The sequence below is a fragment of the Heptranchias perlo genome, chromosome 6 (genome assembly GCF_035084215.1).
Source record: "Heptranchias perlo isolate sHepPer1 chromosome 6, sHepPer1.hap1, whole genome shotgun sequence".
NCBI classification, from domain to species: Eukaryota; Metazoa; Chordata; class Chondrichthyes; order Hexanchiformes; family Hexanchidae; genus Heptranchias; species Heptranchias perlo.
Window position 1 is genome coordinate 107,828,014 of NC_090330.1, and position 25,236 is coordinate 107,853,249.

The following is a 25,236-nucleotide window of genomic DNA, read 5'->3' on the forward strand; positions in this document are numbered from 1 at the left end:
TTCTGCATTGTAATCCGTAGAATTCTATTTTACTGGGATTCACAGCTTTACACAGAATAAGTGGCAGACATAGTTTTCAATAACAAGGTCACTTACAAAGGGAAAAACAGAATTGATTATTGGGTTATCCAGTGGGTTGCTAAGCACTGTATTAACAATCAGATCAGATTGCCTTCACAAGAGAAGTAAATAATAGCACATCTATAACGGCATATTCTTGGTACAATAAGGTTTTAGACTTTCTGGTGAGAATGTATTTTCATGATCATTCATCTCTAGGGTACAGAACAGACCAAAATTCCTAGTGCATCAACATAATGGCCCAGATTTTGCTGAGAAAATAACGGTGTGTGAATGACGTTCGCCGTTATTAATGTGTGAATCATCCAGTAACTTGAGGCGAGGAAGAGATAGCCCGTGAATTGTCAATTGCCGTTAGCCTCACGAAAACAACGTCTTGCTCTCAACCTTCCTGTGAGTTTCATGAAGTTGCGGCATTTGCAAAATTAATTGCCCGTTAAACCCGCCACAGAAAGTTAAGTCTTGTAATTAATTGCGTAAGTACCCTTTTAACACCACAATAATTGTTAATGATGGCCAATCAACCTCTCTGGCCCAGAAAGTGAACAATTAAAAGTGTGCCGTCTCAGTCCTTCAGGTTGTGAATTGTTGGAGATTTTTAAAAGGTCAAATTTAAAATTTAAATTTTTTTTTCTTGCTTTTCCTTTCTGTCTCTTTTTTCTCTCTCTCTTAATCCAATCTTTCTTTCCTTCTCTTTATTTCACTTTCTGCACCTGATTTGACTCTAATTGACCCGATTTCCTTCTCAGTCCTCCCTCTGTTTATTTCTCAATCTTTTAATCTCATTGATTAAGGAGATACACTGTTTGTCCCGTTGTTCACCAAGGTCCCAGCTGCCTCGTTTCCCTCGCTGTGCCGTTATCAGCTCGCACTTCCAGCAACTTTGCGGGAAAAATTTTTTAAAACCTGAACGTGCACAATCCAGTCTAACTAACGAGGCACGATCCAGCAAAATCTGGGCCAATGCTGCAATTTAAACTCAAAAATTGTACATATCAGAGATTGTAGGGCAGATTTTTCACCGCCCTGTTCCTGAACAGCATCTGAAAAATGGCAGCAATGCAGGGAAAAGGTGAATGTTAATCCTGAGTCCCTGTTCAGCATCTGACTCAATGGCTTCTCAGGTGTGGGTACCTGGCTGTACCCGTGGGTGCGCAGCAAGGTAAATTACAAACAAATGGGTGTCATAAGACGATACAAGATTTGACGGGCAGGAAAAGACCAGCTGGTCCATCAAGCCTGCCCCACACCCCATGATGGCCGAAGCATTATGTCTAAACTCTTCCCCCCCCCCCCTCCCTCCGGCAGCCTGGAAGAGGCAAAAGCAGAGAAAATAACCCAGGACCCATGGTTTTTGCACAGAGGTTTCCTCTAACAGTACCAGGATCCATTAGGATTTTACAGTCCTTCTGGTTCACCCTTGGGACTCCCATTTTACCTGTCCTTTTTTTTTAACATTTATGCTGCCTATAAGGTTGAGGCAGCGTCTGGAATTCCTCTCCCCTCTGCCCCTGCAGCCAATATTGCACCTCCGTGTATGTCTAGGGGTTGCCAACACTGGTTGGACGTATTCCTGGAGGTTTCATCACATGACCTCCCGCCTCCGACAGCCCTGCCCCCTCCACCATTGGTCACCCGACATGTCCATCCTCACAGGACACCGCCATCTCACGTTAATCGGAAGGCAAACAGACTCTTCGTTACCCGATTGGACAACTCTTGACTGTCAGTCAAACAGCTTTTTTCTCCCCCCCCAATCACCTGTATTTTTATAACTAGTAAAAGAAGGAGTTCAAAGAAATTTTTTTTAAAAACACAAGTTTTTGTTTTGATTGCCTCTATGATTTTTCTCCCCAGATTTTTGCTCGCAGCAAGTGTCCTGGAGACTCCTGGGTAATCCTGGAGGGTTGGCAACCCTATACATGTCTGGAGCAAGCCCATCGTATTGACATTAGGCCCCCGCAGGAAGTTACGGGCTGAGGTTGTGCACTTCTGCTGCGTTGCCCCATAGTTTGCACCCAGACATTATCGGAAGAGAAATATCAGCCCTCATCACTCGAGAACTAAAGATGCCGGAACAAATACAACACCTTAGCAGTAGCCGTTTCCCGTTCTGAAAGGTACCATTTTAATTAGGGTGATATGGTACTCACATCGATCTGAATTTGCACCAAAGCAGCAGCAACAAATGCTAATGCAGCGAGAAACATCCCAACTGTCATTTTTCTCAGAGGCCTGAGAAAACACAAACAAAATACAAGTATGAAATGTGACATAGAATTACATAGAATTTCACAGCACAGAAACAGGCCATTCGGCCCAACTGGTCCATGCCGGTGTTTATGCTCCACACGAGCCTCCTCCCACCCTATTTACTTCATCTCACCCTATCCGCCTATCCTTCTATTCCTTTCTAGCTTCCACATGCTCACCACTCTCTGAGTGAAGAAGTTTCTCCCGAATTCCTTATCGGATTTATTAATGACTATCTTGTGTGGTGGGGCGGGGAGGGAGGAAATTGGGGATGCACAAGAGGCCAGGATTGGAGGAACACAGAGTTCTCGGAGGGTTGTGGGGCTCTATCTTATCCACAGCTCTATATTTATCTGTCACTTGGATTCAGTATCCACAGTTTGGTTCAATCCCCTGTATTACGCCATGCTGCAACGTTCAACTCTGCCACCACTTGAGCAGCCCCAGCCTTCTAAAAGGAGTATCTGAACCCCTAGGTTGACCGGATTGTTATACTTACGTAAAGTTTAATTTGCACTTAGCGATCAAGGGGTAAACGAGAGCATCGACAACCGGAACCAAGATCAGAATCAGGATAGGGTTGACCGTCTGCAAAGAAGGGTGGACGTCAGAAGGACAAAATCAATCAGATCGTGGGCCAAGAGCGACCAGCTACTGTACTCAAAGCCCAGTCATGAGAAGTGATACACTCAAACTTTAAATACATACCTGCATCTGGTCAGGCTGGATATCAATGCCACCCTAAATAAAAGAAAGTATTTAACAATAAATGTCAGTCGAGTTTAAAAAAAAAGAGTATTAAATGTTGTAAAATGCACAAAATTAAAGTGTCTATTAATATCCTTACAAAATTCCCATTCATTGTGGTGGCTTGCAAGGTCCATCTCGAGCCCTGTAAGTAAGAAAGTCCACGATCATGAGAGTTAGCGATGCTTAATGGAGAACAATGTAAATTAATTCGCTGCATTTCACACGGACAATGAGGCAGGCATCGTACACAGAGACGTGAGCCCACAATCCAGGCTGACGCTCCCAGTGCCAGTACTGAGGGAGCGCTGCACTGTCGGAGGTGCCGTCTTTCGGATGAGACGTTAAACCGAGGGCCCCGTCTGCCCTCTCAGGTGGACGTAAAAGATCCCACGGCCACTATTTCGAAGAAGAGTTCTCCCCGGTGTCCTGGTCAATATTTGTCCCTCAACTAACATCCCTAAAACAGACGATCTGGTCATTATCACGTTGCTGTTTGTGGGATCTTGCTGTGCGCAAATTGGCTGCCGTGTTTCCTACATTACAACAGTGACTGCACTTCAAAAAGTACTTCTCTGGCTGGAAAGCGTTTTGGAACATCCCGAGGTCAGGAAAAGTGCCAAATAAATGTTTTCATTTACTTTCACTCTTAATATATTCAGGCACAAACCTGTCAAGTAGTGACTAGCAGCAAAATCAGTCTACTTGTAACTGTTGCAATAAACGGCAGCAGGTGTAGATAAAGTGCGTACACTGCAAAATAGACGGAGCAATAAAAACATCCAGCCCATTTTTCAATTTCATGTTAATGCCAGGGCATAATGGAAGACTGTTGAGAAACGGACATCAAATTAATCAATAGGGTGGTTTGCTTCTGGATCCCCGAGATTGACTGCTGTGCAGTCTGTACTTGCTAACGTACGGAAGGAATGATAAGACACAATTGTAGCATAAGCACAATTGATGTTTCCACTTGCGGGGGGAGTCCAAAACTAAGGGGCCATAAATATAAGATAGTCACTAATAAATCCAATAAGGAAATCAGGAGAAACTTCTTTACCCAGAGAGTGGTGAGAATGTGGAACTCGCTACCACATGGAGTAGTTGAGGTGAATAGCGTAGATGCATTTAAGGGGAAGCTGGATAAACACATGAGGGAGAAAGGAATAGAAGGATATGCTGATAGGGTGAGATGAAGTAAGGTTGTAGGAGGCTCGTGTGGAGCATAAACTCCGGCACAGACCAGTCGGGCAGAATGGCCCGTTTCGATGCTGTAAATTCTGTGCAAGCTTTTTTTATTATTAAAAAGTGGCCCCTCTTGTATCCCTCAATCTTCTGGAGTGTGGTGCTTACTCACTAATCATGCTCTGCTTTGTGAGAACGTTAATCAAAACTCGGGTGACCATCTTATAGGGTAAATTCGGCGACCTTGTGATCCCAGCGGGGAACTAACTGCATTTGAAGCGAACATGGCTTGGAAATAGGACAGCAACACTGTAGTGCTGGTTCTCTGGCTCACGCTCTCCGTGGAACATAGGAACAGGAGTAGGCCATTCAGCCCCTTGAGCCTGTTCCGCCATTCAATTAGATCACGGCCGATCTGTATCTCAATTCCATTTATCCGCCTTGGTTCCATATCCCTTAATACCCTTACCCTAACAAAAATCGATCACAGCTCCTCACTGGGAGCTCAGGATCGCTGAATTTACTCTTACCTTTCCATGTAAAATGGGCACGTATTTAGAGTATAGCCCCTAGATTTCCTTTCTCTTTCAATTTCAAGAGTCTATGCTGCTCAGAAGATTTTTTTTTTCAACTAGCCTCTGGCTTTCCACATTGTCTACACTTGCCCAGCAGGAGAGACGTGTCACCAGGGCAGGATTCTTGCACTGGGGATTGAGACAACTTGTTTGGCCTTGGGTTTTGGGGGTTGGCTAGGCTTGGGGAGAGAGACAAGAGGCCCTACGTACAGTGGATCTTCTTGGTTGGGATTACGGAGATAGGGAGGGGCAGGGCCATGGTGGGAATTGAAAACAAGGACGAGAATTTTAAAATCAATGCATTCCTGGACCAGGAGCCAATGCAGGTCAACGAGCACAGGGGTGATGGGTGAACGGGAGTTGGTGTAGTTTAGGATACGGGCAGCAGTTACCACATAGACGGCAAATCCTACGCAATAAAGAAAAGCTCTAGTACACATGAAGGGTCACACCCAAAATGATAACCGAATGCTGATTAACTTGCTGTGGATTTCCAACATCTTCTGGGTTTTTTTTGAAAATTCAATAGCCAGTAAATTCCTCGGAATTCCTCAGGATCCACCAGTGCTACTTCACCTGAAGGGCGTCATAAATCCCGGCAAAGGATGGGAGCAGCTCTGAGGAATTTCCCCACCTACATTATCTTTGCAATTGCAAATCAGAGGGCCTACGGTACTCAGATGAGCCTCCTATAAGACTGATCTTTGGAAGGACTGCATCTTTTGTGCAGATAATCGAGGGCGACTTTTGCCCATGGACTCACTCCCCAGCAAAACGTTTACAATTTCAGGATTGAGGGGAACACAATTGGCGAGGAAAATAAATATTTCAACGAACAATCTGTAAGGAGGAAAGCTGTAGACTGCAGGAAGAAATCAATGGACTGGTCAGGTGGGCAGAAAAATGGCAAATGGAAGTCAATCCGGAGAAGCGTGAGGTAATGCATTTGGGGAGGGCAAACAAGGCAAGGGAGTACACAATAAATGGGAGGATACTGAGAGGTGTGGAGGACGTGAGGGACCTTGGAGGACGTGAGGGACCTTGGAGTGCATGTCCACAGATCCCTGAAGGTAACAGGACAGGTAGATAAGGTGGTTAAAAAGGCATACGGGATACTTTCCTTTATTAGCCGAGGCATAGAATACAAGAGCAGGGAGGTTATGCTAGAACTGTATAAAACATTCGTTCGGCCACAGCTCGAGTACTGCGTACAGTTCTGATCACCACATTGCAGGAAGGATGTAATTGCACTAGAGAGGGTACAGAGGAGATTTACGAGGGTATTGCCAGGGCTGGGAGAATTTTAGCTATGAGAAAAGACTGGATAGGCTGGGGAACAAAGGAGACTGAGAGGAGATTTTAATTGAGGTTTTCAAAATTATGATGGGACTTGATAGAGTGGATAGGAAGGACCTATTTCCCGTAGCAGAGGGGTCAGTGACCAGGGGGCATAGATTTAAAGTAATTTGTAGAAGGATTAGAGGAGAAATTTTTTCACCCAGAGGGTGGTGGGGGGTCTGGAACTCACTGCCTGAAAGGGTGGGAGAGGCAGAAACCCTCAACTCATTTAAAAAGTACTTGGATGTGCACTTAAAGTGCCGTAACCTACAGGGCTACGGACCAAGAGCTGGAAAGTGGGATGAAGCTGGATAGCTCTTTCTCGGCCGGCACGGACACTATGGGCTGAATGGCCTCCTTCTGTGCCGTAACTTTCTATGATTCTATCTTTGGTTTATTATGTTTTCCATCAAGTACTTAGGATACTACTTTTCACAGGTAACCTGAAGTAGAAGATGCTTGTATCTTACCTGCTGGTCAAATAAAGCCCAGAACATAGGGAGTGGGAGATACAGAAACAGTACTTTCAGCACCATCTTGATCTGGGTAATCAAATGTTCCTAAACCAGTTGATAAAGAGAATACAAACAATGAGATCAAGGTAACTGCTTTCCTATACATTCTGTGTATTTCCTGATATGTACAAAGAATTGACTGTTGCATGCCAGCCCTGTCACCAAGCCCCATATGTAACGGCCAATGCTGAACACTGTCGCTAAAAGCAAGCAAAACCCACTTGCTTCAAGTGCAACACCCCAGCGTAACCAATGGCAAAAGCTTGAACATCCTGCAAAAACATGTCCATCAATGATTTTTGTTACGATTTCCATCACTGTTGACATTTTTACCATGACTAATCTAGGATCTCCACCCCACCCCCACAAATTGCACGATTAAAAATTACAGCCTTAGCAATATTGTACGAGGTTGTGACTTTAAATTAAGAATGTCATCATAAAAACATTTTAGGTGCGTACTCATTAGGCCTCAGGAGGTGTATTGTGTCCAATTCTGGGCAGGACGCTTTAGGAAGGATGTCAAGGCCTTGGAGTGGGTGGAGAAGAGATTTACCAGAATGGTTCCAGGGATGAGGAACTTCAGTCATGTGGAGAGACTGGAGAAGCTGAGATTGTTCCGCTAAGAGTGGAGAAGGAGATTTAATAGAGGTGTTCAATATTATGAAGGGTTTTGATAGAGTAATCGGGGAGAAACTGTTTCCACTGGCAGGAGGGTCGGCAACAAAAGGATACAGATTAAAATAATTGGCCAAAGAACCAGAGGGGAGATGAGGAGAAAATCTTTAACGCAGCGAGTTGTTATGATCTGGAATGCGCTGCCTGAAAGGGCGGTGGAAGCAGATTCGATAGTAACTTTCAAAAGGGAATTGGATAAATACTTGAAGGGGAAACATTTGCAGGGCCATGGGGAAAGGGCAGGGGGAGTGGAACTAATTGGATAGCTCTTTCAAAGAGCCAGCACAGATATGATAGATTGAATGGTCTTCTGTGCTGTACGATTCTATGATTTAATGATCAGAAACTATCATGGGAAAAAAAGCTCTGTCTACAAACTCACATCATATTTATCTGTAGCCCAGTCCATGAAATGTTCTCGTTTGGGGTATTGCTTGCTACGATGTCTGAATCTGTTTTTGATAGCGAACTGTGGAAAAAACACCCAATGATTATGAAACATTATTGGCAATGTTACATAGGATTGTAATAGCATTTTTTTTTATTCATTCATGGGATGTGGGCGTCGCTGGCGAGGCCGGCATTTATTGCCCATCCCTAATTGCCCTTGAGAAGGTGGTGGTGAGCTGCCTTCTTGAACCGCTGCAGTCCGTGTGGTGAAGGTTCTCCCACGGTGCTGTTAGGTAGGGAGTTCCAGAATTTTGACCCAGTGACGATGAAGGAACGGCGATATATTTCCAAGTTGGGTTGGTGTGAGACTTGGAGGGGAACGTGCAGGTGGTGTTGTTCTCATGCGCCTGCTGCCCTTGTCCTTCTAGATGGTAGAGGTCGTGGGTTTGGGAGGTGCTGTCGAAGAAGCCTTGGCGAGTTGCTGGCAGTGCATCCTGTGGATGGTACACACTGCAGCCACTGTGCGCCGTTGGTGAAGGGAGTGAATGTTTAAGGTGGTGGATGGGGTGCCAATCAAGCGGGCTGCTTTTCCTGGATAGTGTCGAGCTTCTTGTGTTGTTGGAGCTGCACTCATCCAGGCAAGTGGAGAGTATTCCATCACACTCCTGACTTGTGCATTGTAGATGGTGGAAAGGCTTTGGGGGGTCAGGAGGTGACTCACTCACCACAGAATACCCAGCCTCTGACCTGCTCTTGTAGCCACAGCATTTATGTGACTGGCCCAGTTAAGTTTCTGGTCAATGGTGACCCCTAGGATGTTGATGGTGGGGGATTCGGCGATGGTAATGCCGTTGAATGTCAAGGGGAGGTGGTTAGACTCTCTCTTGTTGGAGATGGTCATTGGATGTTGTGCAGGTCTTGCTGCATGCGGGCGCGGACTGCTTCATTATCTGAGGGGTTGCAAACGGAACTGAACACTGTGCAATCATCAGCGAACATCCCCATTTCTGACCTTATGATGGAGGGAAGGTCATTGATGAAGCAGCTGAAGATTGTTGGGCCTAGGACACTGCCCTGAGGAACTCCTGCAACGATGTCCTGGGGCTGAGAAGATTGGCCTCCAACAACCACTACCATCTTCCTTTGTGCTAGGTATGACTCCAGCCACTGGAGAGTTTTTCCCCTGATTACCATTGACTTCAATTTTACTAGGGCTCCTTGGTGCCACACCCGGTCAAATGCTGCCTTGATGTCAAGGGCAGTCACTCTCACCTCACCTCTGGAATTCAGCTCTTTTGTCCCTGTTTGGACCAAGGCTGTAATGAGGTCTGGAGCCGAATGGTCCTGGCGGAACCCAAACTGAGCATCAGTGAGCAGGTTATTGGTGAGTAAGTGCCGCTTGATAGCACTGTCGACGACACCTTCCAGCACTTTGCTGATGATTGAGAGTAGACTGATGGGGCGGTAATTGACCAGATTGGATTTGTCCTGTTTTTTGTGGACAGGACATACCTGGTTAATTTTCCACATTGTCGGGTAGACGCCAATGTTGTACTTGTACTGGAACAGCTTGACACAGAAATGCTACGTAATTTATGTCTGGCACTTATTCATCACATGTAAGGAATACAATTAATGGGGGGAGGGGAGTGTGGTAGGTCAGTGTGTGTTGGTGAGAGATGGGTTGAGCTACATGATGTTCCCACTTGCTGAGTTCCCAATCCCAATTTCCTCCCAGGCTTTGGAGGTACAGGTGACTTTGGACCTTTGGTTCCCAAAGCTCTCCGCCACTGGGGGTTTCCTCGTATCATGTCTGGGTCCGTTGCAGACTAATTGATAGAGATTAATTGATAATGATTAGTCAACAACTCGATTATCATCGTATCCTGTGACTACCAGGATGGTAAAAGATGAACTTGGTCTTTTATCGTCCTATGTAGTTGTGCCAACGTTGGAAGCACTGGGTGGAGATCGGCAACTTCCCATCCCCTTTCATATAAGAACTTGGACCATCGAGACTGCAGAGCACCATGCAGCACTAGAAGTTACCTATACGGTGACCTCTACTGTACCAGGTACCAGCATCGATATGGAGCCACCTGTACCTTCACAAGTTAGAGAGTAACCAGCATATTGACACACACCAAGCACTGGAAGGTGCATCACCCTCAGTCATTGAGAAGTCACAGGCACTCTAGACTCCGTATCCAAACAGAGGGAATGGAAGGTGTGGAGATCCATTGGCCAAGCATCAAACAGAGAGCCAGACTACAGTGGCTATGCAACATTGAAAGTCATCACATGGATATCACAATTAAAAAGTCATTCCTGGGCATGATATGTATAAGGGCACAGGTTTTGGTTCCGAAGAGAGTTACTCTACTTATCGAATTGCCATTTTGCTATAACACAGGACAAAAATGTTGGGAGAAGCCAGAAGTGTACACACCAGTATCCTTCTCGACCTCCCTGCACTGATGCCATCTCTAAATTGTAGCATTTAGGTTTTGTTTCATTACTTACCCCAATGCACTTGCAAACTTTAAGCACAATATTTCCCTGGGGAGAGGACTTCTTGTACAAAGAACTTCCTCCAATAAATACAACTGAAACACAAAGCATGGTGTGATTAACGGATTATAATGCTTTGGCCAAATATAAGAGCTAAATTATATACCCCTTGCTGCTCCTGGTGTGGAACTTTGCCTGCCAAGAATGCATTTTGGGAAATCATGCATAGTGGGGTTGCCAACTCTGGTCGGACGTATTTCTGGAGGTTTTATCACATGACCTCCCACCTCCCCCACCCCCCGCCGTCAAACAGCCTTTTTTTCTCCCCATCTCCAATACTTTCAAAATAAGGGGAGTGGGACTAATTGGATGGCTCGTTCAAAGAGGCCGGCGCAGGCACGATGGGCTGAATGGCCGCCTTCTTTGCTGTACGGTTCTATGATTCCAAATAAAAGTGTTCAAAAATAATGAAATAAAACCATTTTTTTTTAATGCACCCAATGATTTTTTTCCCCCTCTGGGTGTTGCTCGCACCAGTGCCCAGGAGATTAATCTTTAATTCCTGGAGACTCCAGGGCAACCCTGGAGGGTTGGCAACCCTAACAATGGGGCAGCATACATGATATTCCGTTCCCGAAAATGAATAGGCAGGAAACCGTTGGCCATGCAGCACGCTATCTTCCCGATGGGCGGCGAGCGAGTGGAGGCTTCCCGTGTGGCGCGCGCGAGCTGGAAGTTTACCCTGCGGTTACTACTTATAGCTCGAAGTGATACAGATTGTAGCAATCTACCTCGTCTTGACTGGAGAAGGGAATCGGTGAGACTTACCTAAAGCAACTGCCATCAGGGCTGCTGGAACTCCAAAGGCGAGAGGGTAGCAAGCCTGGGGAACCCGACCACATTGTTCAGCTAAAATACACAAAGTGTGACACGGTTAGAACTTGATACACAGAAACTACCTTTCATTAACTATTCATGACCCTTTTTTGTCACAGTCAGGTGCAAAAAAATAATTAAAAAGGCTAATGGAATGTTGGCCTTTATCTCGAGGGGGCTGGAATACAAAGGGGTAGAAGTTATGTTACAGCTGTTCAGACCTCAATCTGGAGATACTGCATTCAGTTCCGGGCACCGCACCTCAGGAAGGATATATTGGCCTTGGAGGGGGTGCAGCGCAGATTCACCAGAATGGTACCGGGGTGGAAAGGGTTAAATTACGAGGACAGGTTGCACAGACTAGGCTTGTATTCCCTCGAGTATAGAAGATTAAGGGGTGATCTAATCGAGGTGTTTAAGATGATTAAAGGATTTGATAGGGTAGATAGAGAGAAACTATTTCCTCTGGTGGGGGGAATCCAGAACAAGGGGGCATAACCTTAAAATTAGAGCCAGGCCGTTCAGGGGTGATGTCAGGAAGCACTTCTTCACACAAAGGGGAGTCGAATATGGAAATAGATAAGGGATATGGAGCCAAGGTGGGTAGATGGATTAAGGTGCAGATCAGCCATGATCCAATTGAATGGCAGAACAGGCTGGAGGGGCTGAATGGCCTTCTCCTGTTCCTACGTTCCGATGTCAAAATTAAGCCATGATCTGATAATCCCATTGGTCGTCAGCCAGTTGCGCTGGGTAACATGACTAATGGACAAACAAAATAATTGCACACAGAAAATGGCGGAAATTATGTGTACAAATGAACCAGATTATTTACAATTAAATTCGTTAATTTTTAATCAAAATGATGATCAACAAAGATTTTCATTCTTTTTTCTTTACCAACAATCATTTTCCAGTTCATCGTTTTACTTTGAAATTTACTTTATCAAGCAAAGCCAACTAATGCCCACCTCTCAGAACGGGAGTAACAATTGTGGAGATGAGACTTCCTGCATTGATTGACAAATAAAAGATTGAGAAGAACTTGCTTCTTTGTTTTTCCTTGGGAGAAAGAAGAGAAAATTGGATTGACTCTAACAGCAGAAGGAACCAAAGCCACTTGGAGATAATTACTGAAAGTTATATTTTCTCTGTAACACCCCCCGATATCACTTATTGGGCTGGATTTTGCTGTAAAGATAGCAGCACGTTAACGACGCACGCCGTTATTAATGCGTAAATCGGCCAGCGAGTTCAGGGGATTGAGGGAAACGCCGTGAGTTGTGACTCTCCAGAACTTGCTGGTCGATTTACGCCGCTCCTCCGTTTGCTCCACACAAACGGCACCTCGTCCTCAAACGTTTAAGAACTTGCTGGATTTGCACATTAATTGCCCATTAAACTCACCGCAGAAAGTTAAGCCGAGTAATTAATAGCTAGGTACCCTTTTAACATGATATTTGCTGATGCAATGCCTACCAATCTCTCCGGCCCAGAAATTGAACAATTTAAACTGTTTAATCTCATTCCTGAAGGTAGTAAATTGTTGTTGGACATTTTAAAAATGTCACATTTAAAGTTTTTAATTTTTTTTCCTTTTCCTTTCTGTCTCTTTTTTCTCTCTCTCTTAACCCAATCTTTCTTCACCTCTTTATTTCTCTTTCTGTACCTAATTCACCCGATTTCCTTCTCCGCCATTCCTCTGTTTCTTTCTCAATCCATAAATCTCATTGATTGAGGAGATAGACTGTTGGTCCCGTCGTTCACTGAGGTCCCCGATGCCCCGATGCCCTTGCTGCACCATTATCAGCTCGCACTTCCAGCAAGTTACGGCGCAAATTGTATTCGAGCTGAAAGCTGCAGGAAAAAGTCTAGCTAACGGGGCAAGTCGCGAGATGCCCCACTCCGGGAAATTCTAGTCCAATGTGTCCTGGAATGTTAACACTTGAATTACACCTTTACATAACTGGGTACTGCTGCATACTCAACTGATAGAAAGACTCCATTGGGTTTTGCTGTCAGGTATTTTATCAATGAACTTAATATTTATGTTTACCTGATGGTCTTCAAACTGGTCTCCGCCAAATGCTGACACACAAGGTTTGATGCCGCCAGTACCCAAAGCAATAAGCAACAGACCAAGCATCGACAAAGCTCTGGGAAAAAACAAAAGAAACACGTTTACATTTTAATCTACAGCTGAATCTATAAACTTATTCAGCATATAAGGTGTTAGCCATGGCTCAGTGGGTAGCACTCCTGCCTCTGAAACAGGAGGGTTGTGGGTTCAAGTCCCATTCCAGAGACTTTGAGCACAAAATCAAGGCCGACACTCCCAGTGCAGTACTGAGGGAGTGCTGCACTGTTGGAGGTGCTGTCTTTCAGATGAGATGTTAAACCAAGGCCCTTTCAGGTGGACATAAAAGATCCCCCGGCACTATTTTGAAGAAGAGCAGGGGATTTCCCCCCGATGTCCTGGCCAATATCCCTCAACCAACATCACCAAAAAAAAGATTATCTGGTCATTATCACGTTGCCGTTTGTGGGAGCTTGCTGTGCGCAAATGGGCTGCCGCGTTTCACTTCACTACACTTCAAAAAAAAAGTACCTCATTGGCTGTAAAACACTTTGGGACGTCCTGAGGTCATGAAAGGTGCTATATAAATTCAAGTCTTTTGTTCTTTATAATACCCTTTTCTTACAATATTTACAAATATTGGCAAACCTCTCTCAATTCTTATTTCACTGTAAATATTAATTATAATACTAAGCATTCTTTTTTTTTTATTCGTTCACGGGATGTGGGCGTCGCTGGCAAGGCCGGCATTTATTGCCCATCCCTAATTGCCCTCGAGAAGGTGGTGGTGAGCCGCCTTCTTGAACCGCTGCAGTCTGTGTGGTGACGGTTCTCCCACTGTGCTGTTAGGAAGGGAGTTCCAGGATTTTGACCCAGCGACAATGAAGGAACGGCGATATATTCATTACATTTTAAAACACTCACCACTGATCCTTAAGAGAATGGTAAGAAATTCCACTTTCAATAAACTATGCTGAAAATAATATTAAACAGGATACGATAAATTATCAAAGAAAAGGCTAAGAAATGGTTGAAACAAGTGGCATGTGTACCCTGCCAGATGTGACAGGTACAACTGACATAGTAATGGGATTTAAATAAAATTACAGCAAAAATACACCGACTGTTACAGGAGATAAAACTTTTGTTGAACAATTGATTTTACTCACACATGAAGTTCGAATGAATCTGGTTCACCATCCCTGTTACTATCATTTAAATCCGCAATGCTACTGATCGACATAACCAGCTGCCCTAAAGCATACACGATAGACAGGTAGATGATGGTCCTGTCACGATAGATAGTTAAGATTAAATGAGGCAAGGGCAGAAAGAGATGCAAGTCATTTAGTACAGTACTAAAAGCATGTCCTAACAAGTGGTGTTAAACATAAACGTTCTGACAGTCCCCATTCCTGGCAGCAGTGGAAAAACTTTCCACAAAATGCATCTACACACAAAATTACAACTTTCTGACTTGCACAGCACATCTTTACCCTTATATTCATCCATATTTATTAACTCTTTGCAGTGCAATTCTCTCTTATGTTGATCTCCTCCGCTGGGAAGAAATGTCCACCTTCACTACCCTGCCAGTAATTGGCCTTTTCTTCCTTATTTTCTCCAAATAACTGAGAAGAAAGACACACACACACACACACACACACCAGGGAAACTCCCACTTGAATGAGCCTCAGCACTGCATGTTAGTGATTTGGTGACTTGCAATAGACGGAAATTTTAACCCAGCCTGCCCGTCGGGAGACTGACACTGAATCGGGTGCAATGCTGGTTTTACACCCTGTCCGATTTTACCCCCCAATGAAGTCAGTGGAGAGCGATATTGGGCGGGGTTTGAAAACCAGCATTCCACCCGATCCTATGGGTTTCCTGTCCGGCGAGTTAGGTTAAAATTAACCCCCGTGATTTCGCTGTGATTGGCTGGAGTAGCCAGACATCATGTCTTGTGGTGGGAATGGACGAGGGCTAAAGCTCCCATTTGTTTAGTGTGAGCGAATGGCAGAAGATTTCAGAATATCCAACATAAAGTGAACGTGAAAAGGATAATCACTCCGGGTTATTCTCAGCAAACTCCCAATGTCTTTAGCAGCACAGGAGAAATTTTCCAATTCTCCTGCGAGTCAGACACACCACTGCATTAGCAACAACTTCCTGTGACTGATAAAACAAGTAGGTTTTATCATAGAATCATACAGGAACAGAAGGAGGCCATTCACCCATCGTGCCTGTGCCGGCTCTTTGAAAGAGCTATCCAATTAGTCCCACTCCCCCTGCCATTTCTCCATAGCCCTGCAAATTTTTTCCTTTTCAAGTATTTATCCAATTCCCTTTTGAAAGTTATTATTGAATCTGCTTCCACCGCCCTTTCAGGCAGCGCATTCCAGATCATAACAACTCGCTCAGTAAAAAAACATTCTCCTCATCACCCCTCTGGTTCTCTAGCCAATTACCTCAGCCCTGTGTGCTCTGGTTTCCGACCCTCCTGCCAGTGGAAACAGTTTCTCCTCGTGGACTCTATCAAAACCCCTCAACATTTTTGAACGCCTCTATTAAATCCCCTTAGCCTTCTCTATTCTAGGGAGAACAATCCCAGCTTCTCCAGTCTCTCCACGTAACTGAAATCCCTCATCCCTGGTACCATCCCAGTAAATCTCTTCTGCACCCTTGACATCCTTCCTAAAGTGTGGTGCCCAGAATTAGACACAATACTCCAGCTGAAGCCTATAGATGTAATATATTTGGATTTTCAAGAGGCCTTCGATGAGGTACCGCATTGTAGACTCATGACTAAGGTCAGAGCATGTGGAGTCAGGGAACAGGTAGCAGAATGGATAGCAAGCTGGCTACAAAACAGAAAACAGAGAGATGGGGTTAAGGGTAGCTGCTCAGACTGGCGAAAGGTGAGCAGTCGTGTTCCATAGGGATTGCTGTGGGGACCACTGTTGTTTACAATTTACATTAACGTTTTAGACTCAGGAATCGGAAGTACAATTTCAAAATATGCGGACGACTCCAAATTGGGAGGTATAGTTAATACAAAGGAGGAATGCGTCAGAATACAAGTAGAGATTAATAAACTTGCAGAATGGGCGTGTAATTGGCAAATGAATTTCAATATAGATAATTGTGAGGTGGTGAATTTTGGCAGGACGAATAAGGTGATCACATACTGCTTGAATAATAAGGTGGTGATTTTATTATCCCTTTATAATAAACAGGTGGGTTGGGGGCGGGAGGGAGTTGAAAATAGTTGTTTTTTTGGGTGGCGACCGCAACCCGGCTTTATTTCTGGGCTTAACGTCAGCGCGGAAAAGACCAGGCTTCCCGCTGGGAATGCCAAGTCCGAAAATTTTGCGGTCGCGACCCAAAAAAAAACTATTTTCAACTCTCTCCCGCCCCCAACCCACCCGTTCTTGGGGTTTAAAATCACCCCCGAAGAGTCTAAATGGGGTAGAAGAGCAAAGGGATCTAAGGGTTATAGATGCACAAATCACTAAAAGTAGCAACACAGGTTAATAAGGTCATAAAAAAGGCAAACCAAGCACTGGGGTTTATTTCTAGAGGGATAGAATTGAAAAGCAGAGAAGTTATGTTAAAATTGTATAGAACTTTAGTTAGACCACACTTAGAGCACTGTGCACAGTTTTGGTTTCCATATTATAGAAAGGATATAGAGGCACTGGAGAAGGTGCAAAACAGATTCACAAGGATGATACCAGAACTGAGAGGATATACTCATCAGGAAAGGCTGAACAGGCTGGGGCTGAAGGGTGAAGGGTGACCTGATAGAGGTCTTTAAGATAAAAAGGGGTTTGATAGGGTAGACGTAGAGAAAATGTTTCCACTTCGTGGGGGGAGTCCAAAACTAGGGGCCATAAATATAAGATAGTCACTAATAAATCCAATAGGGAATTCAGGAGAAACTTCTTTGCCCAGAGAGTGGTGAGAATGTGGGACTCGCTACCACATGGAGTAGTTGAGGCGAATAACATAGATGCATTTGAGGGGAAGCTCGATAAACACATGAGGGAGAAAGGAATAGAAGAATATGCTGATAGGGTGAGATGAAATAGGGAGGGAGGAGGCTCGTGTGGAGCATAAACGCCGGCATGGACCAGTTGGGCCGAATGGCCTGTTTCTGATCTGTAGACTCGATGTAACTCGATATAACCAATGATTGATAAAGATTTAGCATAACTTCCTTGCTTTTGCACTCAATGCCTCTGTTTATACAGCCCAGGAGCCCGCATGCTTTTTTGACAGCTTTATCAACTTGTCCTGCCACCTTCAAAGATTTGTGAACATATACCCCCCCGCCCCGGTCTCTCTGTTCCTGCACCCCCTTTAAAATTGTACCATTCCGTTTATATTGTGTGTTGTACATTTACTTATTAAATATAATTATTTAAACCTACTTGAATTTTCCCAACCAGGAGTCAGCAACAATTGCTCCAAGGATAGGTGCTAAGAAACACAGGGCTACAAAGCCATGATAAACAGCCGTGGCCAGATCCTCATCCCATCGAAGAAAATATCGGAAGTAAAGGACAAGCACCGCTGAATGAAGAAGACGCATAATGCGGGATTGTTAGACCATAATGCTCATTTATTAACAAATGTTTCACATTTTCCATTTATTAAAATAGGAAGTTAATGTGGAAGGTGTTGAACGGAATTGCTACATAATCCTTAATATTATAAAACAAGTTCTAACAGTCCTCCGCTGTTCTTTGGCTCCATGCTTTCAGACGACCCGTCTCCACCCCTGCCTCAGCCCATCTGCTGCTGAAACCCTCATCCGTGCCTCTGTTACCTCTAGACTCCACCAATCCAATGCTCTCCTGGCCGGCCTCCCATCTTCCACCCTCCGTAAATTTCAGCTCATCCAAATCTCTGCTGCCCCGTATCCTAACTCGCACCAAGTCCCATCACCCGCTGTGCTCGCTGACCTACACTGGCTCCTGGTCCGGCAACGCCTCGATTTTAAAATTCTCATCCTTGTTTTTAAATCCCCCCATGGCCTCGCCCCTCCCTATCTCTGTAACCTCCTCCAGCCCCTACAACCCTCCGAGATCTCTGCGCTCCTCCAATTCCGGCCTCTTGCGCATCCCCGATTTTAATCGCTCCACCATTGGCGGCCGTGCCTTCAGATGCCTAGGCCCCAAGCTCAGGAATTCGCTCCCTAAACCTCTCCACCTCTCTCTCTTCCATTAAGTCGCTCCTCAAAACCTACTTCTTTGACCAAGCTTTTGGTCACCTGTCCTAATATCTCCTTATGTGTTTTGGTGTCAAATTCTGTCTGATAACACTCTTGTGAAGTGCCTTGGGATGTTTTACTACGTTAAAGGCGCTATAGTTATTGTTCTTGTTGCTAGTCAGAGGCTCCTTGGGAGGATACATTTTGTGCGGGAACTCTTCTTCAATGACATTACCAATTGGGATAAAGGATTATGGATAGTATTTTCACTGTTCCATGAGCAAGATATTTGCTGAACCCCATACAGATTAGCAACAAGGGAGGACTAAGAGACACCACTTCCTTTATAGTGCTTAAGGTTATGTGGAATTCAGTATAATAATCCTTTGCTTGCAAAGCTGAAAGTACCTCGCATTCCATAGTAGGAGAATCTTTCACAGAATTCATTGACCACAATGAAGAAGATGCTGATGGGATAGCCGAAACAACTGGGCTGTGGGGACAAAAATGAGAGAAAGGCAAATGAAAATCTGATCTTTATCAAAATAAACAAGGTCACGCAAAACTAGCTGTAGCCAAAGACTACCCGAAAACTGAACACTACAAAGAGAGGAAGGCTTGCAATTACACAGCGGCTTTCATGACCTCAAGACTTTCCAAAGCACTTTACAGACAATGAAGGACATTTGAAGTGTAGTCACTGTTGTAAATGTAGGAAACACGGCAGCCAATTTGCTCACAGCAAGGTCCCACAAACAGCAATGAGACAATGACCAGTTAATCTGTTCTTGTTTTAGCGATTTTGGTTGAGGGATAGATATGGGCCCGGACACTGGGGAGAACGCCCCTGCTCTTCTTCAAAATAGTGCCATGGGATCTTTTACGTCCACCTGAGAGGGCAGATGGGGCCTCGGTTTAACGTCTCATCTGCAAGATGGCACCTTTGACAATGCAGCACTCCCTCAGTACTGCACTGGGTGCATAAGCCTAGATTTTATACTCAAGTCTCTGGAGTGGGACTTAAACCAACAACCTTCTAACTCAGAGGCGAGAGTGCTACCCACTGAGCCACGGCTGACACTAACAATTACTGGTATATCATGTAATTTGGGGTTCATATTTTTTATTGACTAACTTACGTCACAAATCAACCGATTTGTGGTTTCCATGGAAAAATGGACAAAATTATTGAATCCAATCCCCCAAAAAATCAGCAGAAAAATTCCAGAACCCCATGTAGTGAAAAACGGAATTTGAGTTATTCAGTCATTGTAATTCAGAGATCCTGCTATTCCTGTGTCTCACTTTGTCTTCACAGAGCAGTGTTGGCAGTGTATTGTGCTAATCACACAAAGGCAGCTCCTGGCTGTATGTGCCATACTCCAATCCTGAGCTGTGAATGCTGTGACATTAATTCCCAGTCTGCAGCTAACTTTAAAAGATGACTTCACAATCCCTTCACATTTGCATGTCGCATGTCGCCTGAGTTCATGAACATTTCACAAGTCTCTTTGCGGTAAGATTGCAACGTAATTGTAGATTACAGTGAAACAATGGCCTCCCCTCACCTTGAAACCCAATTTGCATTGTTTTTTAAAAATTCATTCTCGGGATTTGGGCGTCACTGGCAAGGCCGCCATTTATTGCCCATCACTAGTTGCCCTTGAGAAGATGGTGGACCTTCTTCTTGAACCGCTGCTGTCTGTGCTACGTATAAAAATTTCTGTAAACTATCCTACAAAATAAAACCAAACTGTCTTGATACGAGAAAGCAGTAAAATAACCATTTTCAGTTCCCTTCCCTTCAGAAAAAGGACATCTGATTATTTGCTTATGATGAATTTGCTTAACGTATTATTTGAAATAGTGTTAAGGACAAAAGTGTAATTCTACTGAGTGTTATCTGTGGCTCAGTGGGTAGCATTCTTGCCTCTAAGTCAGCACGTCATGGGTTCAAGTCCTACTTCTAGAGACTTGAGCACAAAATCCGGACCGACATTCCCAATGCAATACTGAGGGAGCGCTGCACTGTCGGAGGTGCCGTCTCTTGGGTGAGACATTGATCTGAGGCCCCGTCTGCCCTCTCAGGTGGACGTAAAAGATCCCATGGCACTGTCTTGAAGAAGAGCTGAGGAGTTCTCCCCAGTTTATCCCTCAACGAACATCACTAAAATAAAACATCTGGTCATTATCACATTGCTGTTTGTGGGATCTTGCTGTGCACAAATTGGCTGCTGAGTTTCCTACATTACAACAGTGACTGCGCTTTAAAAGTACTTCATTGGCTGTAAAGCGTTTTGGGACGTCCTGAGGTCGTGAAATGCAAGTTCTTTCTTTTTTAAATTAGTGGTGAGGACAGAGGTGCAACCTTACTGTCTCTTGTGATGATCAGGACTCTCAGTGTTGATCCAAAGCTTTACAATGCAATCGGCAACTGAGAGATATTCCAGAATACCCCCGAGACAATTTATCGTTCCCAATTTCTTTCTCCCCTGCCCAAACTCCATCTGTACGGTATCTTCCTATGATAACAGAGGCCAGACCAACAACTTAGTAATGGAATACTGTTGACTGCAGATATACAGCACTTAATAAAAGCACTTTAATATAAATGACCGGGGGGGTGAGATTTGGCACTGTATAAAGTAAAAGCTGGTGTAAATAATGGAATTCTTCTCAATTCTGGTAATTGATTAGGTAAAAGAGGCTCTTTGAACTCAATATTTAATGGGTATGGTACAATATAATATGCTGATACAAATATGAAATGCATTACTCACCAGAGATCTTCCATTGATATTATTACCAAGAATAATGAAAATCTCCCAGAGCTACCAAATAGAATTTATAAACAGACAGCTTGGCTAAAACATAACCTCAGACAAGATGTAAAGCATGGTTCCAAGGGCAGAAAAATTTCTGAATAAGATGCAAGATGCAATGATGAACTTAAAAGAAGATTCTCCTTTGCTGCTGCCAAGTAGGTAGCTGCTGTTCAGCGGGCAGCACACTCGCCTCTGAGTCAGAAGGTTGTGGGTTCAAGTCCCACTCCAGAGACTTGAGCACAAAATCTAGGCCGACACTCCTAGTGCAGTACTGAGGGAGTGCTGCACTGCCGGAGGTGCCGTCTCTCGGATGAGATGTTAAACCGAGGTCCCTTCTGTCCTCTCAGGTGGACGTAAAAGATCACATGGCACTATTTCGAAGAGGAGCAGGGAAGTTCTCTCTGGTCTTTGCCAATAATAATCCCTTAACCAACATCACTAAACCAGATGATCTGGTCATTATCTCATGTGGGATCTTGCTGTGCGCAAATTGGCTGCTGAGTTTCCTGCATTACAACAGTGACTTCAAAAGTACTTCATTGACTGTAAAGCACTTTGGGATGTCCCGAGGTAGTGAAAGGCTCTATAGAAATGCAAGTTCTTTCTTTCTTTAATAAGGAGAAACTCTGCAAACCAAAATCAGATTAAAAGAAAGTACTGTGATGCCGCTACCCAGTTATCTGATGACTATTCTGATCCACGCCCAGTGACAGTTCAGTCATCAAAAAGCTCTCCTATCACAACACTCCATGGTTTCACAAAGAACTTATAACAATTGACAATAATATGACCATTGTAACAGTCAGTACAAAAAGGGCGAAATTTTATATAATCAGAAAGCTATACCAGCCAGCGCTGATAGAGGGCAAATCTCGTTCGCATGAACACGCCCGATATATGCGGTGGGGACTGTACTTTCATTGGGACGTTCTTCCACATGTCAGGTTTGACACCCATGGGGAAAAGATCTGGTCTTTCTTCAGGCTTGTTAATTTTAAACCTATACCTTTTACATAGAATGTACAGCACAGAAACAGGCCATTCGGCCCAACACGTCGATGCCAGTGTCTATGCTGCACATGAGATTCCTCCCTCCCTACTTCATCTCCCCCTATCAGCATATCCTTCTATTCCTTTTTCCCTCATGTATTTATCTAGCTTCCCCTTAAATGCATCTATTCTATTCACCTCAACTACTCCTCGTGGGAGCGAGTTCCACATTCTCACCACTCTCTGGATAGGGAAGTTTCTCCTGAATTCCTTATTGGATTTATTAGTGATTATCTTATATTTATGGCCCCTAGTTCTGGTCTCCCCCACAAGTGGAAACATCGTCTCTACATCTACCCTATCAAACCCTTTCATAACCTTAAAGATCTCTATCAGGTCACCCCTCAGCCTTCTCTTTTCTAGACAAAAGAGCCCCAGCCTGTTCAATCTTTCCTGATAGGTATAACCTCTCAGTTTTGGTATCATCTTTATGAATCTTTTTTGCACCTTTTCCAGTGCCTCTATATCCTTTCTATAATATGGAAAGTCGAACTGTGTTTTAATTCATACATGTTCAATAATAATGTTAGCAAAATAAATAAATGGACAACTGGCTTCCTAGTATTGATATTCAAATGGGTAAAGTCCAGTTTCCAGAGAGGAAATTTAGGAATACAACATCTCAAGCTGTTTAAAACACATTCCTGTGTTCCTTTAATCAGAGTCCGAACATGCTACTTGCTGGAGATTGTACTGTAACCATGTTAAGTAACAGCTAAAAGCAACATTAAAAGAAACCGTGATAAAATAATTAGAACTTTGTTCCATACTCAGGACTCTAAGAGTAACAAGGGGTCAGTGAAAGAGTTAAATAGCTACAGTCCTTTGAGTGTCCCTCACAAATGCATAGTTTGTAATCAGCTAGAGGGCAAACTTCCATTCATAATTTTATTGGGAAAGAAGATTATGCAGTAAAATTAATCAACAAGAGAACTTTCGCACCACCAGTAACTAATAAAAACTCACAATTGGAATATTGCTATAGCACATTTTAAGTGGAACAAATAGTTTCTTAGTTCCGAGTTCCCGAAATGCAAATGATATTTAGCTATCAGGCGATGCTGTAAAAAAGCCAAACATTGAAAATAAAATAAATTGAAGAAAAACGTTGCCAACCTTTGATATCGTCTGCGCAGCATCTTCCTTTTCTTCGTCTGTAGAAAAGTTTGAAAGCAAAAAAAGGAAATTAGTGCTTTCTATGACATTTTGGGGGATGACTTTGCACGGTTACAGCAACAACACAGAGTGAGTTTGACAAACGACAGTATTTGACTAACCGACTACTCAGTGTGCTGCATTAAAAAAACGCCATCTGGCAGATGGTAAATTTGAGTAAACCCAATCGGTTTGAATCGGAGAGAATCTCAATGAAAAGATGAAGTCACCGACCTGTCATTTTGCTGCTGGTTGACATGTCTGCACCTCTCTGGAAAACCCAAGCTTGAAAAGAGGCTGAACGCAGATTTGGGATCAATTTTTAAAAGTTCAGTCCTTGAACATGGTCCATTTCTAATCAGTCAGGTGACCCAAGATTGTTCTCCCACCCAGTCTGATGAGATTGTACATTGATAGCCATCTGAGGTTGTGCAAGTTTGCCTGCCCTAAAGGGAGGAAATTTAATTTGGCAACACCCAGCAAGCAAATTCATTTTGAACGGCGATGAACACACATAAACATTTGCATCGACATTTAACAGCATCCCATATCCACTTAGTTACTCAAGGATAAGATCAGGCATTTTCCTAACATATCTTAATATCCTTACTCATTGGTATGTACAGATGGCTTGTTCAAAAGACTGAACATTTGTTCCCAATTTTTAAATTATATTATTTGGCTTGCGATACTGAAAGAAGAATGCACTTTGTAGGCCCAAATAATAAAAACACTTTCTTTTCATAAATTCCTCAAGGCTTTGAAAGGCAAATACCATTTATCATACATTGAAAGGTAAGTGTTCAGACTCCCACTTGTTATTTGGATGGATTCCATTTGTCCATGAATCACAGTTATGGGTTCGTCATCTCTTTTTGGCTCCCAAATTGATTTAATGAAAAAGCCCAGTTTGTTCGTGACACCACTGAGTTCACACTCACCATAACCCAAATCGGAAAATGCTAGAAATATACAACATGTCTGCCAGCGTTTGAAAGAGAAAAGATATGGTTAATAATTCCATTGACACTTTTGGACAGAGCTGATGTGGGAAGACAGAAAAAGCCCTTGATAGGACTGACCGAAACAAAGAAGTGAGGGAGGGAGGGGAGACAAGAAGTAAAGGTGAAGAGTGTAACTTTGCTAACTATTGTTACAAGGGGACAACTACAAAGAGAGAGAAATAGAGAAAGAGAGGGAGAAGGAAAGAGAGAGCGAGAAAAAGAAAGAGAGATAAGGAAAGGGATAAAGAGGGAAGGAGGGAAAGGGAAAGGGAGAGAAAGCAAGAGAGAAAAGAGAGAAAGAGAAAAAGAGTTAGAGAGAGAGAGAGAATGAGAGTGAGAGAGAGAGAGTGAGAGAGATAAAGAGAGAGAGAGATAAAGAGAGAGAGAGAGAGAGAAAAGGTCCAATGATATTCAAAGGACTTCTCAGTCAAGTTGTGAAAAGATAAAATGTGATTGAACGATTCACAATGGAAGGGATTGCGTTGGAATGTAAACAGAAGAATCTATCAGGAAAATAGGAGGCCGTAAAGGGCTGAAGTTGCTCAAGCCAATAGGACTGATTCTTCGATGCAAGAAGTGGCACTCGTGGAAGGGAATATTTCAGAAAGTTACGGTTGCAAAGCTCATGGTTTGCTGTCCGTTCATTTTAAACGAGAGCTGCTCCTCACTGGAAATGCTGTATTGTTCAGCGTTGGAGGCTGACGAGTACCCTGGAGGTTAAGATACTGGGGTGCACTTTCTCATCCATTGTGCTGAAT

The 25,236-nt window shown here is 43.8% G+C and overlaps 1 protein-coding gene across 1 annotated transcript in view; it reads right to left on the minus strand.

The window, feature by feature from the left end:
* The window catches only part of LOC137323126 (solute carrier family 15 member 1-like), a 35,959-nt gene extending 12,180 nt beyond the window's left edge, over positions 1–23,779 (minus strand). The window contains exons 1-15 of the mRNA XM_067986583.1: positions 23,709–23,779; positions 23,436–23,473; positions 18,853–18,937; positions 17,663–17,804; positions 14,396–14,515; positions 13,206–13,305; positions 12,121–12,211; positions 11,102–11,182; positions 10,286–10,368; positions 7,755–7,841; positions 6,650–6,739; positions 3,182–3,226; positions 3,043–3,075; positions 2,834–2,922; positions 2,235–2,316 (exon numbers count right to left, since the gene is read on the minus strand). Coding sequence (XP_067842684.1) covers positions 2,235–2,316; positions 2,834–2,922; positions 3,043–3,075; positions 3,182–3,226; positions 6,650–6,739; positions 7,755–7,841; positions 10,286–10,368; positions 11,102–11,182; positions 12,121–12,211; positions 13,206–13,305; positions 14,396–14,515; positions 17,663–17,804; positions 18,853–18,937; positions 23,436–23,473; positions 23,709–23,733 — 1,191 coding nt within the window. The 5' untranslated portion in view covers positions 23,734–23,779. The remainder of the gene's footprint in view (positions 1–2,234; positions 2,317–2,833; positions 2,923–3,042; positions 3,076–3,181; positions 3,227–6,649; positions 6,740–7,754; positions 7,842–10,285; positions 10,369–11,101; positions 11,183–12,120; positions 12,212–13,205; positions 13,306–14,395; positions 14,516–17,662; positions 17,805–18,852; positions 18,938–23,435; positions 23,474–23,708) is intronic.
* Between the last annotated feature and the right edge of the window lie 1,457 nt (positions 23,780–25,236).